At 43.6% G+C, this 26,398-nt stretch overlaps 2 protein-coding genes and 1 long non-coding RNA gene across 3 annotated transcripts; all 3 read right to left on the minus strand.

The window, feature by feature from the left end:
* Positions 1-304: 304 nt before the first annotated feature.
* On the minus strand, positions 305-2,463 carry LOC123410760. Its single transcript, XM_045103700.1, has 2 exons — positions 959-2,463; positions 305-797 (listed from the first exon to the last, which is right to left on the minus strand). The coding sequence occupies exons 1-2, from the start codon at positions 1,473-1,475 to the stop codon at positions 478-480; spliced, it is 837 nt and encodes a 278-aa protein (XP_044959635.1). The 5' UTR covers positions 1,476-2,463; the 3' UTR covers positions 305-477.
* Positions 2,464-17,422: 14,959 nt separating this feature from the next.
* LOC123411649 lies at positions 17,423-21,233 on the minus strand. The gene is made up of 3 exons (XR_006613298.1): positions 21,039-21,233; positions 20,309-20,375; positions 17,423-18,095 (listed from the first exon to the last, which is right to left on the minus strand). It is a non-coding gene; the product is annotated as an uncharacterized LOC123411649 (long non-coding RNA).
* A 190-nt stretch (positions 21,234-21,423) lies between these two features.
* Positions 21,424-24,668, minus strand: LOC123411648 (protein PHOSPHATE STARVATION RESPONSE 3-like). Its single transcript, XM_045104611.1, has 8 exons — positions 24,415-24,668; positions 22,972-23,682; positions 22,619-22,835; positions 22,450-22,526; positions 22,310-22,349; positions 22,147-22,216; positions 21,993-22,056; positions 21,424-21,850 (listed from the first exon to the last, which is right to left on the minus strand). Exons 2-8 carry the CDS (start codon positions 23,647-23,649, stop codon positions 21,635-21,637), a joined length of 1,362 nt encoding a protein of 453 aa, XP_044960546.1. The 5' UTR covers positions 23,650-23,682; positions 24,415-24,668; the 3' UTR covers positions 21,424-21,634.
* Between the last annotated feature and the right edge of the window lie 1,730 nt (positions 24,669-26,398).

The raw sequence follows: 26,398 nt of genomic DNA on the forward strand, positions 1-26,398 counted from the left end.
AGAGGAAAGCAACTTCGTTGTTTCGTCAATCCTTGTATGTTAGCCTGACAAAAAAATCACTACTTCAGAGAGCAAGCAAACATTGCATCCTTTCATAAAACAAGAGGGTGGAAGGTCCAAAGGACAAATAAAACCTTGCCACACCGCATTCCTTGATCTCACTTCTCTTAACGGGTCATGCAGCCACAAACAATTAGGAATTCATAGATGATAATAGCATCATTGGTACTAAGAATTTTTCTCCAGAAAAATATGCGAGACTATGCATGCGCAAACATAATCGATTCAAGTGAAATTTAGAAACTAAGAAAATATGGGTAACACATTTTTGGGGTGCCGAAAAGGTATCCCCATATGTTCTCTGCCATTGTTATGATGAATGAATGTCAAGGAAAAAAATTTCTGTTACAACATAAATAACCACAATTGTTTGTGCCCACATTCTGTTCAAGCATAAAATTTGCTATATCTATGTACTCAGGTTTCAATTACTATATCTTCTGTATGAGGTGGATACCCAAGCCAATCACTCCCCAACTGTCTGCCAAGTTTATCAAACTGATCCCCAGAAAGACCGCATATGAATGGGACTGCACTAGCGAAACAATTATTGTAGTGGGCGTACTCCAGTCCACGGTACAGCTCCTGGATTATATATGGCCTTGTCTCATGCACCTCCTCGGATACCTGCCAGTTCATGTTGTACCTTTCAGTGCCAAAGCATGTTTGGCTTAAGACCCGAGTTGCAAAGCTTTGCAGCTCAGGTGTGCCAGTACCATGGGCCGCCCACCAATCAACTGCAATTTGAAGCAAGACAAGTTCAGAATTTAATTCCCACCTTATAATACTGATGAAGCAACGATGATCGCAGTGGATATCTTAGTATTTTGAAAAACAAAGTGAAAATATATGCGAGGGGAAGTTTGACTTGACTACGAGGGGGTAGGCTCTAATTTACCTTGTGGTATCTCCACTATTTGCTGACTTGCTGAATCTGAACCAAAAGTACCCGATTTTCCTTTATATACTTCAATCTGTGCTTCCAGTTTCCCTGGATCATAACGCCCTTTGGCCATTCCGGTTACGCAGGCCTCAATACCACTTCTGACCTCAGGATCATCATGGGAAGGATCTTTGTAGAAGACCCTTGGGTTTAGCAGATGACCAGCAACATGGAGTGGGCTGTGCAAGTAAGAATCCCATATCCTGTCAACTAAATCCCAATAAGGACCGTGATTATCTCCAAGATTGCGCTTAATCTCTTCTTTTGCGCTATCCATGGCATCGTACAAGACGCCCATTGGACAGTCCTCAAATTCTAGTTTAAATAACACGTCAACAATTGGTTTTGTAACCTTCAAAACATCAGCAGCAGCACACCAAAACACATCATCTGTCTTTACTATTCCACGGATATGCCTGAACAAACCTTGAGAAGCCCAACCAGAGGAAACCCATTCAGGAGAGCTAAACATATGTACTAGATTTTCTCTTGCAGAAACCAACCTCTCTAAAGTGATGAACACAGCAACAAATTTTGCTCAGAATCTCCTCCGGGATGTAAGTTCCTTTCAGTTCCATTGGCAGTGTATGGCCATATATAAACCTTGTTATTTCCTTTGCCTTCTTTATGACCTCACTGACATGTTCCAGTGCTGCTATTTTCTCAAGCAGAAGGTTGATGCAGAAGTCAGCACACAGTGGAGCGAAGAATGAATGGTCGTGTTTCTTTTGCACATAATGCCATGCCATTCGCATATGTGGTGATGGATCATTTGTGATAACTTGTACTATGTTACGGGCACCAACATCATCAACCACGCGAGCAAACACTAAAACTAGCTCATCCATGTCCTCAGTGATTCCAGAGACATCAATTGATCTGAGGAAATACATACCTTTGCTGCAATGTACCGAAGCACTTACGAAGCTTCTTTTACCACATTGGCTCTTCCAACTATCCATAATTAAACTGAAACCACTTTTTTTCCATTCTTCCTTTAGTTCAATTGCACGGTGCTCAGTTTGTTTTAGCTCCTCCTGCAGAATGGATTCGTACGTAGGAATAGCAACCTGATCCTTGTTGGAAGCCACTTGAAGCATCTTCTTGAAAGATGTCAAGTTGAGAACATCCTGCCCAAGTCCAGCCTCAATGATGAATTTTCCTATTGCTGTTGCTAACCGGGAATCGAAGTGAGCACCTGCCTCCATCAAGTCAACACTCTGCCCTGAAGATGTTTTTTGTTTCTTGTTCATCGCAGAAGGATTTCAGTATTATAGGGAAGTGGATTCTACAGTCTAACCTCCCTGCAATAATTAACAACAAATATTATTCACTCATGTATGTAAGTGTAATTCACATAAATTATTGGCTTTCAACTACCTCATATAACAAGACCGCACATGACATATACTACCAATGGGATCATACATTACCCTAAACCCATCCCAACACAAAAAATATTAAACAAAGTTACTTGTAATATTTTGTTCCGTGGAACTGACATGAAGAAAGAATACACAAAGATATGATCTACAGTCTGAAACACATTTACCAACAGCAAACAGATTGAAGTACACAAAGATATTGACCAAGCAATTTGGTACTGTTGAGAGATTAGTGATGTATGGAAAATTACAACATGTTTACAGTAAAATGAAGTTGGTGGGGGCTCTTGAATTCACTAAGGATGGGGATGTGCAAGCAAGCTGGTCCTAAACCTCGAACACGGGTCAGACAGGAATTTAAACAGCCCTTGTCCCCTCAAAGCTCATTTCTACAGGGATAATATCCCTGCAAAGCTAGCCACACGCAGCAGAATTGCCTTTCTGGAGCAAAAGTTAATTCCCACAAAAGCATATTATATGTGAATATGTGCCCTCACCCAAAGTTTAAGCCCTCCCTGTCTGCTACTGTCCCTGCCACCCAAAATAAATAATTCTGCTAATCAAATCTAGCCATGTCACTGCTACTCCAATGTACCCAAAAAGCACAGAAACGCTTCTCCTGATTTAACTTGCTGAACCAGAAATCCTGAATCTGTGTAGGGTATTTGTCGTGCACAATTTATTTTACTGAATCAGACACCCGAATTGGAGTCGGATTCCGATACCGTATCCGTGTCTGAGAGTCATTTATAGCACTCCTAACCAGCCAAAACCTAAACCTAAAAGTTGAAGGAGGATGAGTTATTTCCAGCATGTGTCATATTTATCTAATTGGGTGGGCCGAGCTCAAGCATGGGTATTCAGTTGAATACCCATGATTTTGACAAAAAAATCATTTATGTATATTACACATTCTGCATATAAATAAGCAAGAAGCAAAACTGGGTAAATATTAGAGAGTACTAAAAAAAATCTGCCAATAAACTGCAGCAGCCCACCTCCCTCCTCCCACCTCCGACGTGGCCTAGTGGCCAAAAACATTTCCAACAATAGAATCAAAAGGGAAAAGCCCCACAAAAAATCCATCTGCAGTGCCCCCTTCCCGGCCGCTGCCCATCAGAAAGATTAGAACTAATGACGGCGTCCCGCCACAGTTCCCAATTCAAAAAAACCTCGGTCTAAACCCATGCTTCATCTCCTCCCGGTCCTCCAACACGCCCCGCTCCAAGCCTCCAGCAACCAGTGCTCCACACTCTTCAGGCTGGCAGGCACCAGTCCATGAACTGATGAACAGCGTCAGCGAGAGCAGTAAGTCAGCGACAGTACATTGCAATTCTCTCGCTAGTAATTGCTAGTGTTGAGAGCCTTTTCTTCAATAATGACTTGTGTCAAAAACAAACTAAGAAACAAGATGTGGGTGGGGAAAACGATTGCTTGGTTACAAGGATATCATCACTCATTTATAAACCCTAAACTCATTTTTTATAAATAAAACGAGTTTATGAAAACTAAGGTATGGGAAAGTTTTCCTCTAACTTGTAAGCTTACTTATCATTCTGAATCCTCTCTTATTTGAGATAGTGACACCTTGATATGTTTTTAACAATTAGTGCTCCGTGAGTTATTATATTTCTAGAAGTTGTGATGTTATGATCAACTTTATACTCTCCATTCAATATACTGATTAGTTAATATTCTACATTTTGTTATCAAATTTGTATGCTATATGTCAAAAACAATGCATTATGTTGTTACAAAGTTCTTTTTTAACTTTGAATACCCAATCTGGAAATCCAGGCACGCCCCTAAAGAGATCCTCTCTCGTTCAGCACAGAGCCCTGAACTAGGCTACGGATCACAGTTCCTTCTCTTCCATCGGATCCCATTCCTGAAGACTTGGCATTCCTTCTTGTCCACAGGTTCCAAAGAGCAATGATAATAACAGAGCAAACTTTACCGGGAAATGTGGCGGGATCTGTCAAGGATGAACCGACCGAAGCTGATACAAGATGGGGGGAAGATGGTGGACTGGCGAAGGTAGGCCGGAGGGGTTCGCGGACCATGCCGCTAGACCTAAAAGCTTGGGGAAACAATGGCCATCTCGGGCTAGGGTCTTTGGAAACTATCATTAAGAAGTATTTCATTAGCCTTGATTATAATCTGCTACCACTAGGCTTTGGTTGGTTGTATATTCTTCTTACTTAAAACACATAATTGTATTTATTTCCTGTTTAGTTCCTAATTCTGTATCATGGACAATTAGCATGTCAAGTAAAAAGAGATCCGACTTCGCCACAAAGGCATATAACTTCGAGACCTCTACAAATTCAGTGCTAATTCCCGTCTGTGTACCGACAAAAGAAAGTGCAGATGAAACTACTTTTGAGCAGAAAGGTGAACATATATTAGACATGCACTAATATTTATTATGCTTTGCGGTGTTGGGAAGGAACTGTAGTAAAGAGGGAATATATCCCTTCCCTACACCAGCAGAGGATAAAAGTGTGTCAGATTTGCGGCATAATGCAGCGATGAACAGTTCTTTGCTGAAGAGGCAAACCCTTCATTTTTTGTGAACGAATTTCATCTTCTCAACTGCTTTATCAACTCATATTTAGATCCATCTAGATCAAGTCAGTTTACATATGGTTTTCTCAGTCAACCTGATAAAATATGCTATGTGAATGGAAGGTTGAAAAAATGCACTGGTTCTGGTATTCTATACCTACTAATAAAAGAAATAGGTATTCTTAGTCCATCATGCTATTTTATTAAAAAAAACTTAATGTTTTTGACATTATACCCGTAATACATATTAAATATTTTTTTAAATACTCATATCTTCTAAACCGCAACTCCAAATTTAACATGTTATATATGGATTTTAATTAGAAAAATATGTACAATCTGAATATACATATTAAATATATTTTTTAAATACTCCTATCTTCCAAACCGCAACTCCAAATCTAACATGTTATATATGGATTTTAATTAGAAAAATATGTAGAATCTGAATATGATGTTATTTTACCTATTAACCATTTAAAAAATATTATCTAGGATGCAATCTTAATCAATAATGTATTACCCATCTTTCTTTCATACCAGTACTGATTTGGATTGTGGATGAACATCTCAGCAAAATTAGGATTAGAGACGAAATTGAAGATCACTTGACCGTTTCTTTCTACGTATTAAATCTACATGCAAGCCGTATTTAAATAGAAGACCAGTGAAATCTTAAACTGCGTTTTTGTAGGCTAAGATCGTCTTCGTTTGGATCGTAGCTATAAATACTCAAATTATAGACCACTTTTGGTAAATTAAGAGTGTGTGGTATTCTTTTTCCCCGTTGCAACGCACGGGCCCTTTTCCTAGTCCTAGAATCATGTCATTAGAACATGGAATATCATGTGGGTACAAAATGTAAAATCAGGTAAGTTGAGATATCAGATACCTATGTTAATAGATTATATCCTAACTAGATAATTTCTAGCTCACCGTTGTATCCATATGCAGGTTTTCTGCAAGAATGAGATGTCACTAGGTATAAAATGTTTTTTTTAACGGTGCTATGGCAGGCTTACGCCGGCATGAATAAGTGCAAAATATAAAATCTCCTAAGTTGGGATATCAGATATATACGTTGATAGATTAGGGGATCCTGAAAGGATCGATATGGTTGGCTAGAGGGGGGGTGAATAGACAACGATCACTTTTTAATTAATCTTAACAAGTTAAAGTAAACACTATACGGGTTCACAAATAATATGACAATGAGGTGAACCCTATAGAAGCTAACAACGAGAGCTATTAAGACAAGTAAGATATAGTCACAAGCATAAGCAAATACAAAGTAAAGGGTAGAGATAACCACAAGTGGAACCGATGGAGACGAGGATGTGTTACCGAAGGTCCTTCCCTTTGACAGGAAGTACGTCTCCGTTGGAGCGGTATGGAGGCACAATGCTCCCCAAAAAGCCACTAAGGCCACCGTATTCTCCTCACGCCCTCGCACGATGCAAGGTACCGTGATTCCACTATAGGTGCCCTTGAAGGCGGCGACCGAACCTTTACAAACAAGGTTGGGGCAACTCCACACAAACCTTGGAGGCTCCCAACTAGACCACGAAGCTTCACCACAATGGAATATGGCTTCGAGGTGACCTCAACCGTCTAGGATGCTCAAACACCCAAGAGTAACAAGATCCGCAAGGGATTGATGGGGGAATCAACTTTTCTCTTGGTGGAAGTGTGGATCTAGGCCTTCTCAACCAATCCCTAAAGAATCAACAAGTTTGATTGGCTAGGGAGAGAGATCGGGCACTTTAGAGCTTGTGGAGCAACAATGGAGCTTAGAGAGGTAAGACATAGGGTTCCTCAGCAAAAAGAACTCTTTATATAGTGGGGGGGAAATCAGACCGGTTACCCACTCTCTGCCCGAGAACCAGCGGTACTACCGCTGTGCAGGAGCGGTACTACCGCTGCCTGGCGGTACTACCGCTGTCTGCAGCGGTACTACCGCTGGGCCTCCAGCGGTACTACCGCTGCCACCAGCGGTACTACCGCTGGCCCCTTGGTAGTGCACAAGCACTACTACCGCCGGGAAAGTCTTCGCAAAAGGGTCCGTCCACGAACTACCGCTAGGTAGGTGGAACAAAACACCTCGAACGGTACTACCGCTGACCAGGGGTGGTACTACCGCTGGCTAGCGGTACTACCGCTGGCTGCAGCGGTACTACCGCTGGCTGCAGCGGTACTACCGCTGGGGACCATTTTGCAGAAATACTCAAGACGAATAGGCGAGGGCCGCTCCAAAAGATAAGGAAAGAGAGAATGTGAAGTGTGCGTGTGCAAAGATAGATTCCACCCAAACCTTTCCACTACGGATCCCCTCTTAATAGTACGGCTTTCCTATTACTGAAATAAAGAGAATCGTAGAGAGCGTCGTGCTTCCGTTCCAGAAGAGAGGAGACGTGTCGTCTTGTGCCGTTGACGAATGTTACCTGAAACCTTGACACACACGGTTAGTCCTGTACGGTACTGTCATCAATCACCAAAATTACTTAGGCATAAACTATGCCCCAACAATCTCCCCCTTTTTGGTGGATTGATGACAATACCGGATTTGCACAGAGAATAATATGAGAACAAAAGGATAGAGATATATGACAATACAGGACATATGACTCACAGCATATGATGGAAATAAATGTCACATAAGATCATGTCTCAGAAAAGATAGCAAACGAGAATCAAACCAAGTTCGAAGCAAACCATACGAGATAAAGCAAAGCAATGCAAAGTTCGAAATGAAAGCAAATCCTAGACTCTCTCCCCCTTTGGCACAAGACACCAAAAAGGGGGCACACCTAATGCCACAGGTAACTACTCCTCGTCTTCAGGATCACCAGACTCGTCTGTCCCCTCCTGGTCGGTTTGCTCCTCCTCTTCTGCCTCATCGCCAGACCACTGGTAACCCTGAGCCTGCATCCAAGTGTCTCAGGAGTGATGTCGTCCTCTGAGCCGCTGGAGATGTCCACATCCAAGGTCCTGAGAACACGCTTATGTCTCTGGCGGCTCTGCTTCTGAGCCACGTGTGTCTGGTACTGACCCTTGGCCTGCATACAGAAAAGTGTCTTCATCTTGTCCTGCAATTTGAGAGCCCAAGATGGCATGGCGGACGAGCGGGACTGAGAGGCAGTTCCTCTGTCATCAGCGGTCTCTGTATCAGTATCCATGTGCTGAGAGGATGTAGATGGGTTGGCCACTTGTCCTTGACGCGAAGCCTGATCGGGTCATGCACAATGTAATCAGACTGTGCGTAGAGCACCTCATCCGGAAAAGCCTCTTGCCACTTATGGCAAATGTATGCGAACAGGTAAGGCCCGTAGATAGGGACCTTACGATTGATGATGCAGTTCCAGAGCTCCGTGAACATCACATCTGAAATATCCAGCTGAGCAGACTCCTGAGACATAGCCTCCTCACACAGTAACAGCATCTCGGCCAAGTAGCCATGGACCTCATCGAAGTTACCACTCCGAGGGAAGAGGGTGTTGCGAAAGATGCGATGCATGATGTCTAGGTGCTTGGGAAGCACCCCCTTCCTCAGACAGTGACTACAGTCTGTCCTTTGCGGGGGCCCTATCGGTGGGGGCTGCAGCATGAGGACGCAGCCCAAGAGGAGTGTCAGCACCCTGAAAGTCAATGTGAAGGAACTGCATGAACTCAGTCCAGGAACCATTCATCTTCTTCGACCCAGTCATCCAGATCATGGAACGCTGTGCATCAAGAGAGAAATGGACTGTGACATAAAACTGAGCCACTGCAGTGGGATCAAAGTCCGTCTTGAAGGTGATGATGTCTTTGATGCCAGTTTGTCAACCAGAGAGAGGGCATCACCAAAGTAGTCCATGTTCCGCTGAAGATGTGCCGGATCAATCCACTGAACAGAGACATGGTTCTTCTTGAAGGAAGCAATAACATCCCGATAGATCCTGCACTTGTCCCTTGCCCAGACATTTTCAACACCATCGATCACCAAGAACCCCTATCTAAAGTGCCCGATCTCTCTCCCTAGCCAATCAAACTTGTTGATTCTTTAGGGATTGGTTGAGAAGGCCTAGATCCACACTTCCACCAAGAGAAAAGTTGATTCCCCCATCAATCCCTTGCGGATCTTGTTACTCTTGGGTGTTTGAGCATCCTAGACGGTTGAGGTCACCTCGAAGCCATATTCCATTGTGGTGAAGCTTCGTAGTTTAGTTGGGAGCCTCCAAGCTTTGTGTGGAGTTGCCCCAACCTTGTTTGTAAAGGTTCGGTCGCCGCCTTCAAGGACACCTATAGTGGAATCACGGTACCTTGCATCGTGCGAGGGCGTGAGGAGAATACGGTGGTCTTAGTGGCTTTTGGGGGAGCATTGTGCCTCCATACCGCTCCAACGGAGACGTACTTCCTGTCAAAGGGAAGGAACTTCGGTAACACATCCTCGTCTCCATCGGTTCCACTTGTGGTTATCTCTACCCTTTACTTTGTATTTGCTATTGCTTGTGACTATATCTTACTTGTCTTAATAGCTCTCGTTGTTAGCTTCTATAGGGTTCACCTCATTGTCATATTATTTGTGAACCCGTATAGTGTTTACCTTAACTTGTTAAGATTAATTAAAAAGTGGTCGTTGTCTATTCACCCCCACCCTCTAGCCAACTATATCGATCCTTTCACTTTTCAATAGATAAATCTTGAGAGACGACCACCTTACCAAATCCCAATACCTTTGACGAGGATGCATCGGCGAATTGGACATGGGTGGGCATAGATGGAGAAGGATGTACATCCACCACTAAGTCCTTGCTTCCGGTCATATAATTTGTTGCTCCACTATCGAGCAACCATGACACCCCACCGGAAGCAAACTCCTGCAATAGATCAAGGCTTGGTTTTAGGTACCCATTTTTTAATGGGTCCTTTCATGTTAGAGACAAGGGTCTTAGGAACCCAGATAGCCCATTCAATATCTTCATCGTAGGAACCAACAAATCTGGCATAAACATGCCCATCACTAGCACAACATAACACATAAGAGGAATTGAGTTTGCCGGCTGTGTTAGTAGGAGCGGTTTTGCCCTTTTTGGGGTTCCCATAGTCCACCTTGTTCCTGTTCACCTTCTGAGTCCCCTCACCCTCTTTGACAAAGATGTCCATGAGGGTGAGAGATAGTTTGTCCTTGTTCTTCCTTTTACCTTTTGACTTGGAGGTAAGTCCAAGTCCTTCCTTTCCTACAACACCCTTTTGAGTGCTCAAAAGATCGTTCAGACTCTTGTCACCTTGTCTGCATGCCACAAGGCCCTTCTCAAGTTTCTCCTTTAACTTGGCATTTTCCTCCACAAGATGAACATGCTCACAACAAGGGTTAGTTGCACAAGTATTATCAATTAACACAAAGGGAGGACAAGTAGAGATCTCCTTGGTAAGCTTTGCTTGGAGTTGATCATGAGACTCTTTTAGAGAGAAATGAACACCTTTCAAGGCTTTGTGGGCCTTGTCAAGTATGTCAAACTCTTTCTTGAGTCTGTCACGGCCAACTTCAAGAGCATACTTTTCAGATTTAAGCATGTGAATAAGAACAACATCATGATCTAGTTTCTTTTGCATTTTAGCGCAGTCATCGTTATATGACTACTCAAGAGCCAAACGAAGAGTGCGCTCTTCTTCTAGAGCACTAGATAATTCGGCAATTTCATCGGCATAGTCACGGCTATGTCCCTGAAGCTCGGAGATGGTCTCCTCATGAGACTCAATGAGGTCAGTGGCCTCACCCAGTTGTTCCAAGAGAGCAACAAAGTGCTTCTTGGGTTCTCCCTTAATAGTGCATAGAAACTTATCAAGATCATGCTCATTAAGTTCTCCAACATCACTACCTTCTACACAATTTAACAATGAAGGAGCAGAAGTAATGTTGGTCTTAATGATGGGAGTTACCTGATTAGTACCTTTTGCCATGAGGCACTTGGTGATGTGGTTCTCGTTGGGGGCGTTGAAGAGAGACACCTTCTGAGAAGAGGTAGTGGCGATAGCAACGGTTGCCGTTGCCACTGTATCATCATCATCGCCATCATCATCAGAAGGATACTCCTCCAGGGCCACCATCCCTTTTGGGTGAGGTTTCTTCACAAAGTTGTTCTTGATTGAAAATGATTTGGTTTTGTCTTTGCGAATGAGCTTGCCTCCGTTGTCTTCCCTCTTCTCATAGGGACATTCTGCCACGAAGTGACTCACGTTGCCACAGTTATAACATGTCCTCACTCGTTGTTTGGGTTTGAATCCACTCGAGTTGTTCTTGTTGAAGGTGGGTCTTGAGTTCCTTTTATTTCCCCAGAATTGCCTTGATGCAAGAGCCATGTGCTCATGATAAGCATACTTTGTGTCTTCAGGGCAGCTCTCCTCTTCCTCATCTTCTTCTTCTTCTTCTTCAAGCATTGCTCTTGCTTTCAACGCAAGGTTGGGTGAAGTGGTTTTTGATCGGACACGAGCAAGTGCATTGTCGGCTGTTTCGTTCATGATTGACATTGCAATGAACTCATCCAACACTTCACTGGAAGACAAGGAGTGGAAGTCTGGCCGCTGACGAATGACAGATGACATGGCTTTATTGAAAGGCATGATGGCTTTGAGAAACTTGCGCTTGACCCATGTATCATCCACATACTTACTCCCATGATCCTTTAGTGCCACAGCAATAGCAGTCACCCTCCGATAGAGATCACGAGGGTCCTCGTCTTCCTTCATCACAAACTCATCTGCCTTATCAAGTATCACTTCATAGTTGGATCGTTGAATACTTGAGCTTCCCTTGTACAGTACCATAATATGCTCCCAACAATCCTTGGCCAATGTGAAGGGACGCAAGTGGGGAAGATCTTCAGGTGGCACAGCAGACTGGAGAATAAACAACGCAGAGTGATTATATTGATTGTTTGCATCTTCTCTTGGAGTGAGGTTGCTTGGGTCATGGGGATAATATCCTTGCTCGATAATTCTCCACAAGTTTGTTGAGTTGTGATTCAAATGAGACTTAATAGAAAATACCCAGTTAGCAAAGTCACCTTTCACAAGTTTAGGAGGAGGACCAACAGGATTAAGACGAGGTGCGAGAACGGGTCCTCCATATGTCATGGGAGGTGGAACCGAAGCATATGTTCCAGTCCCATCCTTTTCGTGAGGTGAAGCAGGTTGCATACCTTTAGCCACTTCCTTAGAGGAGTTGGCCTCCGAATCAGAAATGGTGGGTTTAACCACTAAAGCCGGTTCGGGTGAACTTTTAAGACCATCAATTAATTCTTTAAGCATGGTTTTGACTTCGCTCGTCAAGGATGTCTTGAGGGCTGCCATAGCCGTATTCAAGTCGTCCCTTGTGACCGAAGTCAAGTCCATGTCCTCGGGTTGCCCACGGTTAACTTCCTCTCCGCCTTCCATACTCTTCGGGTGGTTAAACCCTTAATAAAGAGGCGTGGCTCTGATACCAATTGAAAGGATCGATATGGTTGGCTAGAGGGGGGGTGAATAGACAACGACCACTTTTTAATTAATCTTAACAAGTTAAGGTAAACATTATACGGGTTCACAAATAATATGACAATGAGGTGAACCCTATAGAAGCTAACAACGAGAGCTATTAAGACAAGTAAGATATAGTCACAAGCATAAGCAAATACAAAGTAAAGGGTAGAGATAACCACAAAGTGGAACCGATGGAGACGAGGATGTGTTACCGAAGTTCCTTCCCTTTGACAGGAAGTACGTCTCCGTTGGAGCGGTATGGAGGCACAATGCTCCCCAAAAAGCCACTAAGGCCACCGTATTCTCCTCACGCCCTCGCACGATGCAAGGTACCGTGATTCCACTATAGGTGCCCTTGAAGGCGGCGACCGAACCTTTACAAACAAGGTTGGGGCAACTCCACACAAACCTTGGAGGCTCCCAACTAGACCACGAAGCTTCACCACAATGGAATATGGCTTCGAGGTGACCTCAACCGTCTAGGATGCTCAAACACCCAAGAGTAACAAGATCCGCAAGGGATTGGTGGGGGAATCAACTTTTCTCTTGGTGGAAGTGTGGATCTAGGCCTTCTCAACCAATCCCTAAAGAATCAACAAGTTTGATTGACTAGGGAGAGAGATCGGGCACTTTAGAGCTTGTGGAGCAACAATGGAGCTTGGAGAGGTAAGAGATAGGGTTCCTCAGCTAGAAGAACCCTTTATATAGTGGGGGGGAAAATCAGACCGGTTACCCACTCTCTGCCCGAGAACCAGCGGTACTACCGCTGTGCAGGAGCGGTACTACCGCTGGGCCTCCAGCGGTACAACGCTGCCACCAGCGGTACTACTGCTGGCCCCTTGGTAGTGCACAAGCACTACTACCGCCGGGAAAGTCTTCGCAAAAGGGTCCGTCCACGAACTACCGCTAGGTAGGTGGAACAAAACACCTGGAGCGGTACTACCGCTGACCAGGGGCGGTACTACCGCTGGCTGCAGCGGTACTACCGCTAGCAGTCCAGCGGTACTACCGTGGGGACCATTTTGCAGAAATACTCAAGACGAATAGGCGAGGGCCGCTCCAAAAGATAAGGAAAGGGAGAATGTGAAGTGTGCGTGTGCAAAGATAGATTCCACCCAAACCTTTCCACTACGGATCCCCTCTTAATAGTACGGCTTTCTATGACTCAAATAAAGAGAATCGTAGAGAGCGTCGTGCTTCCGTTCCCGGAGAGAGGAGACGTGTCGTCTTGTGCCGTTGATATGTGTTACCTGAAACCTTGACACACACGGTTAGTCCTGTACGGTACTGTCATCAATCACCAAAATTACTTAGGCATAAACTATGCCCCAACAGATCCTAACTAGCTAATTCCTACATCATCATTCACCTTGGTCATGACCTTACAGCCCCCTACCCTTAGATTATTATATGGAAGTTAGTTTTTGATTTGGTGAACAATGCATTTGCAGCGACCTGATAACTACTCCCTCTGTCCCATAATATGAGAGCGGTTTTGACACTAGTGTAGTGGCAAAAACGCTCTTATATTATGGGACGGAAGGAGTAATGAATTGTAGAAAGCATTTGATGAATGTCTATCGGTGCAACTTCAGGGTGATGGCTTCTCAAATATTTTGAAACTAAATAACTAGGAGTGGGATTGTATGAGTATACCAACATTGTGTAGGTTACATTAGGGGCCAATCTCTTGCGTTTTGCCAACGCTCTGAAGGCTCCCAATTTTGGCAATCCATAATCCAACTCTTTCTTGTACTTCGTATTGGTTCCTCGATCTCGGTGGGATCGGGATCTCCAACCCTATTTTGGCTTGATCATTGGGCCGGTAACCTTCCCTTCACGTCTCGCTTTCTGGGGCTATTTTCCATTATCGTCTCGCCTCTTATTTCGGTTGAGGCTGCCCTCTTTGATCTTGGGAGCCTCGCCATCTGGAGAGCCTTTGGCCCCCCTGAACTAGCTAGCTGCCTAGGATGTGCTCCTACAATGTGCGGCGCTCCACACCCCTCTGGAGCCAGACAGGGTGTCCTACCATCTTCAGTTCAGCAGTTGCTTCTCCTCTAGGTCGCTCTACAACGCTATTGCCCACTCGCTAGGGTTAGGCTCCTCATGGCGCTTTGAGCAATTAGGGTTCCACTAAAGATTCAGACCTTCATTTGGCTTTGGATCCGAGGTCGAGTACCCTCAGGGGTGGAGGTACTTAAACGCCATGGACCTAGGGATGGCATTTGCGCGCTTTGCGAAGTGGTTGAGGACTCCAACCACATTTTCTTCTCTTCTGTAACGGCTCAATTCGTTTGGAGTTGCTTCAGAGAGGTGGTGGGTGGTGCCACACGAATTTCCCTGGCCTCTTTGAGGAATTACAAGGTAGCTCGGCGGGATCTCACCACATTAGGTAGCTGGGCATAGGGGTTCTTGTCTGGACACTATGGACTATTCGTAACAAGCTAGTGATCGAGCGTTCTCTTCTGCATCGTCCTGCTGATGCAATTTCCAAACTTTGTAGTTTCTTGCAGCTGTGGAAGCCCCTTAGTCGCGGCCAGGACCATGGTGCCATCAATGATCTTACCTTCGGCCTCAGGACGTTGGCTCTTCGACTTGCCCCACCCCTCCCCGCATCACTGCTGGAGCCGTACTAGAGTTGTGGTTCCTTGTATGTGGCTTGTTGGCCTTTTCTATTTCCGTTTGGGCTTGTTGAGTTGTGCCCTCAACAGAACCTTATTTTTTCTATATTCTGACTTCATTTGTCTGTATATGTTTGTGGTGGTTGTTTTATTTATAAAGCGTGGCGAAAGCCTTTTGGTAAATATTCAATTGTCCCTAACAAGAGCAAGATACTAATTCTATGTCATCTCAAGAGCACGTGGGTTTGTCCAAAGAGGAGAGGCGTGCAATGCCGTTCGACTGTATGGCGCTCCCGCTCATCGTGCAAGCGATTTTGGTAGCATATGCACATACACAACGCCTTCACCGAGCGCTTTATTTAGTTTCGGTGCATGCTCTTCGGCGATCTTCTCCAAGGCATCGCCTGCGTGTGCACACCAAACCCCAGGTGCCCCATTCCCACAAGCCAGCCTCTTAGCACCACATGCCCGACATAGGCACCGCTGGACGGGAAGATCCGCACCTTCGACGACGACGCGTTGGACTACAAGATGGTGAGCTTCTGGAGCCATGCGTTGGAGCAAGAAGTGAAGAGATCATCTCGCTGAAGTAAACACCCTAAGACGGTAAAAAAACGTGAAAGTAGGCTTAGAGGATTTTTGGATTCTACCAACGCCTACCTGCCAACCATGGGCTCGCCACAAAATTGGCGGACATTTCGGCCACCCACGCCTCGCCAACGATTTGGCACAAAACCTAATGCGGAAAATTGAGGAGCGACGGGCGAGCCAATTTATTGGCGCCTATCCAAACAGACACCCATCGCCTGGTCAACACTGATTATTTGGATGGGCACCTCTAGGAACGTTCGCAAGGATGGTCGCGGCGACGCGGTGGTGATCTGGTGGTTAGCCCTGTGACCGGCAGCTGCATTGGCTGCATGCGTTAGGGCTCTTGTTTTCAGCAAATTCATGGAGGCGTGTGACGTAGCGTGACTCCAGTGGGGAGGAATCGCTCGAGTCCTTCAAAATCCACCGACTAGCTTGATGACAAACGACGAACTCCGAGATTTCTGTTTCTGCCATGCTGATGGTACATAATGAACATAGAAGGTTAACAAATATAATTGTGTGTTTGTTCTATTTATTTGAGTTTGAGTTATCAATCATGAATCCTCAAACCTCTTGAATGTTTCTACTCTCAAAGTTCTATTGACCTTATGCATATCAGTTAATCATGTGTTTGATTCATTTAGTCATTTGTCGCTTGGTTAATGGCAACTGGTGTTTGCTCCGTAGACAAGCATGGGCAGTGATATTTTCTATATATATATATATTGCGAACATGCATGGTGGGAAAGGGGCATGAGGGGAGACGAGCAACCCGCCATCCCATGAAACAAGTCCACAGCCAAAAGCAAGCGGAAGTATGAGGGACAGTGTATGGAACATGTGCGGAGAGGGATTCACGAAGGGCGGCCCTCACTGTCAGATCGAGAGATTGGTTTAGATATTCCTTTGCACTGTCGCGGTGCGTACACGACAAAACGCTAGTGATCAGGTGGACAGTGCATCCATCTTCGGCAAGGGCAGAAAGGAGGATAAGCGGCGACACGGAGGGGACACTACTTAATTGAAATAGAGGACTAGGACTGGGGGAGGGGGTCCTTGAGGCATGCTTATTAGGGTAGTGGCATATGATTCTTTTCTCCCGTTGTAACACACGGACATGTTTGCTAGTATAGTAGTATGTCATAAAGGAGAAGCGATGTTCTGTTTTCCATTACAAGATATAACAATAGCACCATTCTTTCAGCTGTATCCTGTATGCACTATTACAAGATACAAGAAGAGTACCAATCTTTCATCTGTACGTAGTTTTACATGGCACTTTTTCCTTCCCCAAACTCTTGCATAAATGCCCAGTCACTTTGATACTTATTTTATTTAATTGGCATGTGAACTAGGGAAGGCATTGTCCAAATGATCGGAACCACCGCCTAGGTTGAGTTCAAGGGACAAAGGAGGGAGGAGTATATAACTATCTCGTCTGCCCTGAATGTTGGTTGCAAAAACAAATTTTGTGGCTGTGTCACCTTATTGTGTTGTGGTTGTGTCACCTTATTGCAAAGACAAAGGAGAAATACCTTAATGATGTCTTGAAATGGATTATTTTCTTACATTGTTTTGCACTTGGAATGGATTATTTTCTTACATTGTGAGTGCATGTCTTTTAGAAAATTTCATATCTGATTTTACAGTTGCATTGTGTGTTTGTTGTCATTTCCAGCTAGGAGGATTCTCAAATGTCTTGAATTTATAGAATAATTGCAAGATCATTTAGGTTAGACCAGGTTTACTTTTTTTCCTTTTGGATAATGATTGATTTGCTTCCATTTAAGAAAGATTGAGTCAATTGGTACCTTGCATCATGCAAGGTAGCAAAAAATATTTGACCAGACAAATAGAACGTGAGTATTTTCTATATCAGCAAGGAAAATGAACATTTAAGGAAAGCAGACCATTGTTCTAAAAAATCCAATACCTATACCGATGCATAAAAATCATATATTTTATGATTCACACTGATGCTATTGGTGACCCACAGCATTTTATTCCAGATATATGTCATTGTGCAAAAATAAGATGATGCACATCATTATGGGTTATCAAAATTGGGCTAAGATTTAAAAGTATTCAATAAGTCGGCCCATAAGCTGCAGCAGCCCAGCTCCCTCCTCCGACGTGGCCTAGTGGCCAAAAACGATTCCATCAAAAGAAGGAAAGGAAAAAAGGCCACATTTCCATCTGCATCGCCCCCTTCCCAGCCGCTGTCCATCGCAAAGATCAGAATGGCCGCGGCCCGCTACAAGCCCAAATTCAAAAAACACTCGGTCTAAACCCAATGACAACAAGCAATGAGTTAACAAAGCTCACCTGTGGACCAGCTCCTGCCTCAGCTCCTCCCGGTCCTCCAATGCGCCCCGCTCCAAGCCTCCAGCAACCAGTGTGCCTTGCCTTTTCAGACCGGCAGGCACCAGTCTACAAACAGACAAACAGCAAGTCAATGATGATACGTTCAATTTGAATTAAATCCCCTATATTTAGTAACTATTATGATTTTGCAGTAAGTCGGCGACAGTACAATGCGATTCTCTCGGTAGCAACTTTCATTTATAAACAAGCTACAACCAACTAAGAAACAATATGGGGGAGTTAAGGATGACGATATCATCACTCATTTATAAACACTAAACTCATTTCTAGAAAAAATCACACATCTGTAAAAACTAACGTATGGGAAAGTTGGCGTGTAACTTGTAAGCTTTCTTATTGTTGTGTATCCTCTCTATATTATTTGAGATATTGGCACCTAGATATGTTGAACAATTAGTACTCTATGATGTTACTATATTTCTGGAAGTTGTAATGTTAATATCAGTTTTATACTTTCAATTCAATATGCTGATTGTAGTCTATGGTTTCTTTCATCAAATCTATGAGCTCTATGTAAAAAAAATGCAACATATTGCTAGAAAGATATAACCCAATCTGGAAATCCTGGGCACGCCCCTGAACCTAAAGGGCTCCTCTCTCGTTCAGGACAGAACCCTGACCTTGACTACTCATCCTTCTTTTCCACACGTTCCAGAGAGCAGCGATAAGAGCAGGGGAGCGGAATTTACCAGGAGATGTTGCGGGATCTGACGAGGATGAACTGATCGAAGCTGGTCTTGAATTGATCCAAGGTGGTGGACCGGTGAAGAGGAGCCCTGACTGCCCATAGATTATTATATGAATTTTAGTTTTTGATTTGGTGAAAATTGCATTTGCAGCGACCTGATAACTAAAGAGTTGTACAAAGCATTTGATGATTGTCTTTTGGTGCAACTTCAGGGTGATGGCTTCTTAGAAATTTTGAAACTAAATAACTAGGAGTAGGACTGTACGAGTATACCGGCATTGTGTAGGTTAGATTAGAAAAGCGCAAAATATGCTCTTAGTTCTTATCATTCTTTTTTTAATATGATTTACTAGGGAGACTTCTTTTACTTTTTCTTTCATATGTCATAAAAGGAGAAACAATGTTCCTTTCCCTATTACAAGAGACAACAATAGTACCATTCTTCCATCTGTATGCACTATTACAAGATCTTACAAGAGTAGCATTCCTTCATATGTATGTAGTTTTACGTGCCACTTTTTCCTTCCTTGGACTCTTGCATAAATGCCCAATCACTTTGATACTTATTTTATTTAATTGGCATGTGAAATAGGGAAAGCATGCTTCAAACGATCGGCAACACCGCCTAGGATGAGTTGAAGAGACGAAGGAGGAAGGAATATATAACATTCTCGGTCTGCCCTCAACGTTGGTTGTGAAAACAAAATTTGTGGTCGTGTTGCCTTATTGTGTTTTTAAACTATCTCCTCACATAATAAAATGGTCTACGGTAGAAATACTTTAATGATGTGCATTGTTTTGCACTTGAACTATGTTCTTGCATTGTGAGTGCATGCCTTTTAGAAAAATTCATATCTGGTTTTACAGTTGCACTTTGTGTTTCTTGTCATTTCCAGCTAGGAAGATTTCTCAAGTTGTCTTGAATTTATAGAATAATTGTGAAATCATTTAGGTTACACCGGATTTAATTTGTTCTTTTGGATAATGATTGAATTGTTTTTGTTAAAAAAACATTGAGTCGATCGATACCTGATCAGTTGACCAGCATGAGCATTTTCCATATCAACGACAAGGAAAATAAACATTGAATGAAAGTAGCCCAATGTTCTAAAAAAAGAAACAATACCTACACCCGATGAATAAGGATCATATATTTTAGGATTCGCACTGACGCTATTGGTGACCCTAAACATTTTATTTTAGATGTGCATCATTGCGCAAAACGAAGATAATGCACATCATCATGGTTATCATCTGCGCAGCAAAGTGTGTGTATGCTTCTGGTATATATAGAAAACAACCAAAATTGGGCTAAGATTGAAAAGTATTCAATAATGCAGCCCATAAGCCGCAGCAGCCCACCTCCCTCCTCCTACATGGCCGAGTGGCCAAAATCTTTCCATCAAAGAAGGAAAGGAAAAAAAGCCCAAACAAATTTGCATCTGCATCACCCCCTTCCTGGCCGCTGCCCATCGCAAGATCAGAACGACTGTGTCCCGCCACAATCCCCAATTCAAAAAACCCTTGGTCTAAACCCGGCGACAACAAGCGATGAATTGAGAAAGCTCACGTGTGGACCAGCCCTTTCCTCAGCTCGTCCCGGTCCTCGAACGTGCCCTGCTCCAAGCCTCCAGCAACTGAAAAACAGCGAGTCAACGATGTTACAATTTGAACTGAATCCTCTATATTTGGTAGCTATTATGATTCTGCAGTAAGTCGGCGACAGTACATTGCGATTCTCTGGGTAGCAACTGTCATCTATAAACAAGCTAATTAAGAAACTAGATGGATGAGTTAAGGATGGCGATATCATCACTCATTTACAAACCCTAAACTCATTTCTAGAAAAAATCACACATCTGTATAAAAAAACTAAAGTATGAAAAAGTCGGCATCTAACCTGTTTGAGATATCATTCTGTACCCTCTCTATACTATTTGAGATATTTACACCCTGATATGTTGAACAACTAGTACTCTACAATGCTATTGTATTTCTAGGACTTGTAATGTTATGATCAGTTTACTCTCAATTCAATATATACTGATCAATTCAGCATACTGATCAATTAGTACTCTATGGTTTTATTTTATCAAATCTATAAGCTATACATGGCAAAAACAATGCATCATGTTGTTACAAAGATATAACCCAATCTGGAAATCCTAGGGCACCCCCCTGAACCTAAAGAGCTCCCCTGTCTCGTTCAGGAATCAGGACAGAGCCCTGACCCAGACAAGGCATCCTTCTTTCCCACGCGTTCCAAAGAGCAGCCATAAGAGCAGGGGAGCAAGTTTTACCGGAAAATGTCGTGGGATCTGTCGACCACGAACTGATCGAAGCTGGTCTTGAACTGATCCAAGATGGTGGACCGGCGAATGTAGGCCGGAGGGGGAGACGATGGCCGTGCCGCTAGACCTAGAAGTTTGTGGGGGGAGACGATGGCCGCCTCGGGCTAGGGTCGGAACTGAATTTAGGGTTGGGGGGAAACTGAATTTTTGGGGGAGAACACAGAAGAACGAGGGTTTGCAGTTTTGTACTGCTATATATACAGTGCAGGGGCATTTTGGGAAGCGGGAAAATAAGAGAGGGTGAAAAAACATGTAATTAATCTTTTCGGCCCAAAAAAAAAATGCAACAAAGGTCCAAATACTTGATGCAAAATCGATTTTGAACACCGTCTGATGCAAATTCAAAACCGTGCTGTGATCGGCTTATTGGTTCCCCCATTTTCTATTCCCATGTGAAAGTTATATACACATACATACACCCTCTGCTTGACCACTGGCTAAATCCTCAAGTCCATTCAAACTACCGTGTTCGTGTATATATCACCATGGCCACCACAGCTCTGCCACCGAGGAAGTGGTGAAGCAACCGGACAATGTGACGGCCGTTATGACTCTGTCTCGCTGTTTTTGGACGGCTGAGGTGAAGAAGTGGTGGCCTCTTCGGGTTCAGCTCCGTCTTTCGACGTCGACTCGGACGGCTCTGTCGGGGTTTTCAGTGAGAGCGAGCTGCCACTGCTGGCGATGGCCTTCTGCTGCTCCTCTAGTATCCTCTGCAAGTATTTCGCGTGTTCTTCTATGCGTAGCTGCAATTGCCTTTGCACCTGGCCAAGATTAAGCACAGAGACTGTCAGAAAATCGATAATTTCCAGACAGTTTTCCAAGATGAACTTCAGACATGCTATATATCTGAATTCTGACACGCATGACAGCAGTGAACTGCATTTCAGAGTTTCTGGCACGCACCTCTAGCTGTTCATGGAGCTGTTTCTGAACCTCCAATTGCATCCGTAGAGCTTCTGCCAAGTTCCTAAGGAAAGGAGAAGGGAAGATGTGTAAATTTCTAAGGTCATGGTGTTTGCTATGCATGCACTCCGGTGTAATAATTCAGAGAGCTCACTTGTTTTTGAACGGATCACTTCCACTGCTACCCGGTTGTACCTTCTTAACGTCCAAGGAAGCCTTCTTTTCTGCAGATAACAACATCCATCAAAATTCAGAATCACAGAAGAGGCCAATCCCGATTAATTGTGAACAATATTCATCTTTTGTAGTTTGTTTACCTTCTTTGATCTCTGGAATAAACTTTGCATGTCGGTACTTCTGTTCAACAAAGGCAGGCAAACTATAAGTCACAGTGAAAAGAAGAAGAGATGTTTGATTTCATTTTCAGTGAAGTGGGGAAATAACCCTAAATTGGTACCTGCAAATGGCTCTTTACATGATAGATGGTCAGGCCATCCACTTTCATAAGCTTCAGAACGCCCTTGGGAGTTGCTTCTGTAATAAGGGATGTTGAAGTGAATTATTCAGAGTGGAAAACAGAAAATTTAAAATATATTTGGGAAATAAAAGCAAAACAGCCATCTTACTGTCAGGCCCTTCAAGCTTGTTCACAGCCTCTACAAAACGCTCATGGAGCTCCAGTGTCCACCTCAATCTAGACTTGTTAGCCGCTGCAGATCCAGAAGATGACCGCGATGAGCTAAGCGGCAGTTTACCCGGAGATCCTGGATTCTGCAGACTCTGGTTGGAGCAGGATGACACTGGAAGTGACAACATTTGTGGCGGTGGCGTGTCGTATATGTCCTGAACAACAGCATATCAGATGAAGAGGAATACTACCAAGTAAGAGTTTCAGACAAGCTGCAAAAGTTCAGTTGATAATTCTGTTTACCCTCACGTTACAATAAAATAAAAATGTCTGAAATGACAATGAACTCACATCTAACTGGGGGCTCTCCTCGTTATCGGTGATGGCGATTCCTAGCTGCTCGGACAAGAACTGGAACTCCATCTGCTCGTCCTCGGCGAAAGCAAACGCTTGGTTTTCACCATGGAAGCTGGCATCAGAAGCATCTCCAGCAGAAAGATTGAGAAAGTCTTTTATGTCATCTGGCTGTTCAGTTTCGTCATGAACATTGCCTGTATCACCACTGAGTTGCAGGGAGGAGTTTGATGACTGCCCTGGGAGAACCTGCTGCTCATACTTAGGAGGGTGAGGCAGGAAAGGTAGAGCACCCATTTGCCGACATGGCGCCGAGTTTGTCGAAGATGATGAGAATAAACTTGTGCAGAACGTTGAAGAGTTTGAGGCCATTGGCTCTGAAAAATTGGGATGTGAGACATGGGACAATGGACTTTCAGGATCAGGCTCAGGGCTTCTTCTCTGAAGGTTAAATGGTAGGCTGCTTCTTCCCAGGCTCGACGACTGGATCAGCTCGGTCTTGATGTCTGATGACTGACTGGTGGATGACAGGTTATCATCCAACAGCCCAAGGTGGTCCAATTTAGCATCGAGCAGCTTATGAACTGAAGACTGTGTGGATCCACAGGCATAAGAATGCGCGGTTTTCTCCGGCGCAGCGATTGGCTTCACGGCAACAACACCATGGGAGCTCATGCTGCTTCAGTTGATTAGTGGCCCGGTCATACACTGCTCAACACAAAAAAAAATTGATGCCTGTTAATACTTATCCAAACAAACAGTTCAGAATCTACGTACTGTTCAGAAAATGTGGTGCAGAAGTTTCTCCCAAAAAAATGTGTGTACATGCAAAAGAAGCTTGTTCATAACCACAGAGTCCGTTTTATGCTTGAGCTACCATTAATTTACACAATGGCATGACCTCTGGGTAAGTGATACAATGTTGATGTGGCAACAGGATTAGATCTGAATGAGTAGTGGTGATTAGCACCACTACTGCACACAGCACACACTTCACATGTGCCAAATTCAGAGCATCGGAGGTCAAGCGAAAAAAAAATAGAACAATAGCAGGCAGCTCTAGAACAAGAAGAAGAAATTCGACATGATTTGAATACAAATCACTTGTGTTAAGCACAGCTCGTGAAAAATCCTGTCAGTGCAAAAGAAACGAGAGAGGATAAACAGGAATGGAAACCCGAAAGAGGACCAAGAGGCGCATCGACCAGAAATGGAAACAAAAGGCAAATCAGCAAACGAGCTTTATTTCCCCTTCCCAGCAAAATTGCATATCCCAGCACTGACCAAATAGAAGATCCCGCTTTGTCAGGAGAATGGTTAAATCGAGAAAAACAACACAAAGAACCATGGCTCCTACTAGATTGGAGCCAAGGAAGCAAGGAGACACCGAGGGTGCAGATAAAATGCATGACAGATCTGCGTAACATCGGGCAGCCTCACCTGGAAAACCAAAGAAGAAGATGGGCAATAGGGCGAGGAGATTCAGAATCTGCGAGATGGGCAGTACGGCTAATCTGGATGCTAATCTGCTACCTCCACTCTCCTCCCTTCTCTTATCCAACAGCAGCTCTAGAGCTCTCCTCTGTGGAGAGAGAGAGAGAGAGAGAGAGAGTCAGAGAGGCCTCAAAAAAGTCCTATCTCTCTCCCTGCAAATCATTGGTGCCTTTTCTTGTACTACTACTCCAACTCTATTCTGGTTGGCTGTTTTGCTTCGGTCTTTCAGATGGCCTATTTAAATTTCCAGATTGCCTATTGAATGTGCAGCCTTCCTTAACCTATTTTTGTATATGTGTTTTGATTATTTCTGATTTTCTGTCCATGTTTGCTACTCCCTGTCAGCGCATTTTTTATTTTATTTTTACCCTTGGGAAGCTGGGAGCTGGGCTGCATCAGATGTCAGTTCTGACCACAGAACGCCAGCAACCATCTCTGGTACGTATTCTTCTTCCGGGTGGTGCAAACCAGGCCATTTTTGGCTGGGTTTTGTGTGTGTGTGTGTCGATGTGACCATGCCTGTCGAGTGCTACTATTTTCCCTGATCATATGTGTTGCTATCCTGAAATAATGTTCGACAACATGCTGTTATAAAAAAAAATAGTAACTGGTAAGTGCAACAAACAGAACATAAATTTATAATACACAAATGGGAGGCTGTTAAGAGTAAAAGGCATCGCCAAACGTTGATAAAAGTAATATGGATGAAGCAAGCGACCACGACTTCGAATTAAACTAGCCAAGGTAGTGTGTCTGACATAAGCACAGGGCTAATCAACCGATGACGATAGAAAATTGGGAGATGCATGGAATCTGGGGCAACCTCTGATGCAATCGAGGGGCCAAGCGACGTTGGCCACCGAGGAATCGGATTATCAAAACAACACAATGAGTACTCCCGAAGAATCATGGTTAGCGGCTCGGGCCGGTGGGCCCCGGCTGTCATCCTCTCAAGTCAAGATTAAATTGATGATGGGACAAGAGGATGGTGTGTGTCTGTTTGGAAAAAAGAAAGAGGATGGTGTGCGAGTGCAAGTCTGGTTGGAAATGATAGCGATTTTGTTTAGTAGTTTAAGTAGATTATGGTAGGCATAAATCGGTGTTCGTTTGGTGGTTTTCGTCAGGGGGTGTTAATTTAGTGGTTAGTGTGATAGCTTGGAAAAGAGTGGATAAGAGGGGCCAATCAGTTCATTATAATAACTAGCAACCGGCAACTAGGTTTGTGTAGGTCTAGGATGATTCCGAGGTGCCTGGTGAGGACAAATCGAGCCAAACATGTAGTCGCAAATCCCGTCATTTTGTTTTCTAGTAGCACTCCCTCCGGTCCATTTTAGTCTGCACATTAGCTTTGTCCAAAGTCAAAGTATCTCTACTTTGATCAAATTTATAGAAACATGTATCAACATTCACAATGTCAAATTAATATTGTTAGATTCATTACGAAAGGTAGTTTTATGATACGTATATTTGGTATTGTAGATGTTGATATTTTTCAATATATATTTGATCAAACTTTGTAAAGTTTGACTTGACCTAAATCTAATATGCGGAGTAAAAAGGACCGGAGGGAGTACAAGAAAAGGATTGCTATAATTAATCTCCCAATTGGTAATTGCATGATCTCTGGCTCTGAGTGTGCTCTTATTAGTGGGCACTCAAAACAAATAGAGGGGGCCTAATTAGTTACCTACTCCAGGAGTATTTTTTTATATATAAAATAAAATAGAGCTAGTATGATAAGAGAAAACCCTGAGAGCTTCGTGTGGTCTGCCTCTGGACTCCAGGAGAACCAGTTTTAATTTTAACTCTTCTTTCAAATTTTATTACTAGGTCTCATGGACACAACACTCCTTGCACATGATTACAGATCTAAGTTTACAGACAACACACTCTGATCTAATTATAATTACCATCGATCGTGGTGTGGGTG

Source organism: Hordeum vulgare, chromosome 7H (genome assembly GCF_904849725.1).
Source record: "Hordeum vulgare subsp. vulgare chromosome 7H, MorexV3_pseudomolecules_assembly, whole genome shotgun sequence".
Lineage (NCBI taxonomy): Eukaryota > Viridiplantae > Streptophyta > Magnoliopsida > Poales > Poaceae > Hordeum > Hordeum vulgare.

Coding starts and splice junctions, on each gene's coding strand:
- LOC123410760 (XM_045103700.1), bottom strand. CDS start 1,475: ATGTTTAGCTCTCCTGAATGGGTTTCCTCTGGTTGGGCTTCTCAAGGT. Junction 798..958: donor AATAGTGGAGATACCACAAG/GTAAATTAGAGC, acceptor TTCAAATTGCAG/TTGATTGGTGGGCGGCCCAT.
- LOC123411648 (XM_045104611.1), bottom strand. CDS start 23,649: ATGAGCTCCCATGGTGTTGTTGCCGTGAAGCCAATCGCTGCGCCGGAG. Junction 22,527..22,618: donor CAAGCTTGAAGGGCCTGACA/GTAAGATGGCTG, acceptor CCCTTATTACAG/AAGCAACTCCCAAGGGCGTT. Junction 22,057..22,146: donor AGTGATCCGTTCAAAAACAA/GTGAGCTCTCTG, acceptor TCCTTTCCTTAG/GAACTTGGCAGAAGCTCTAC.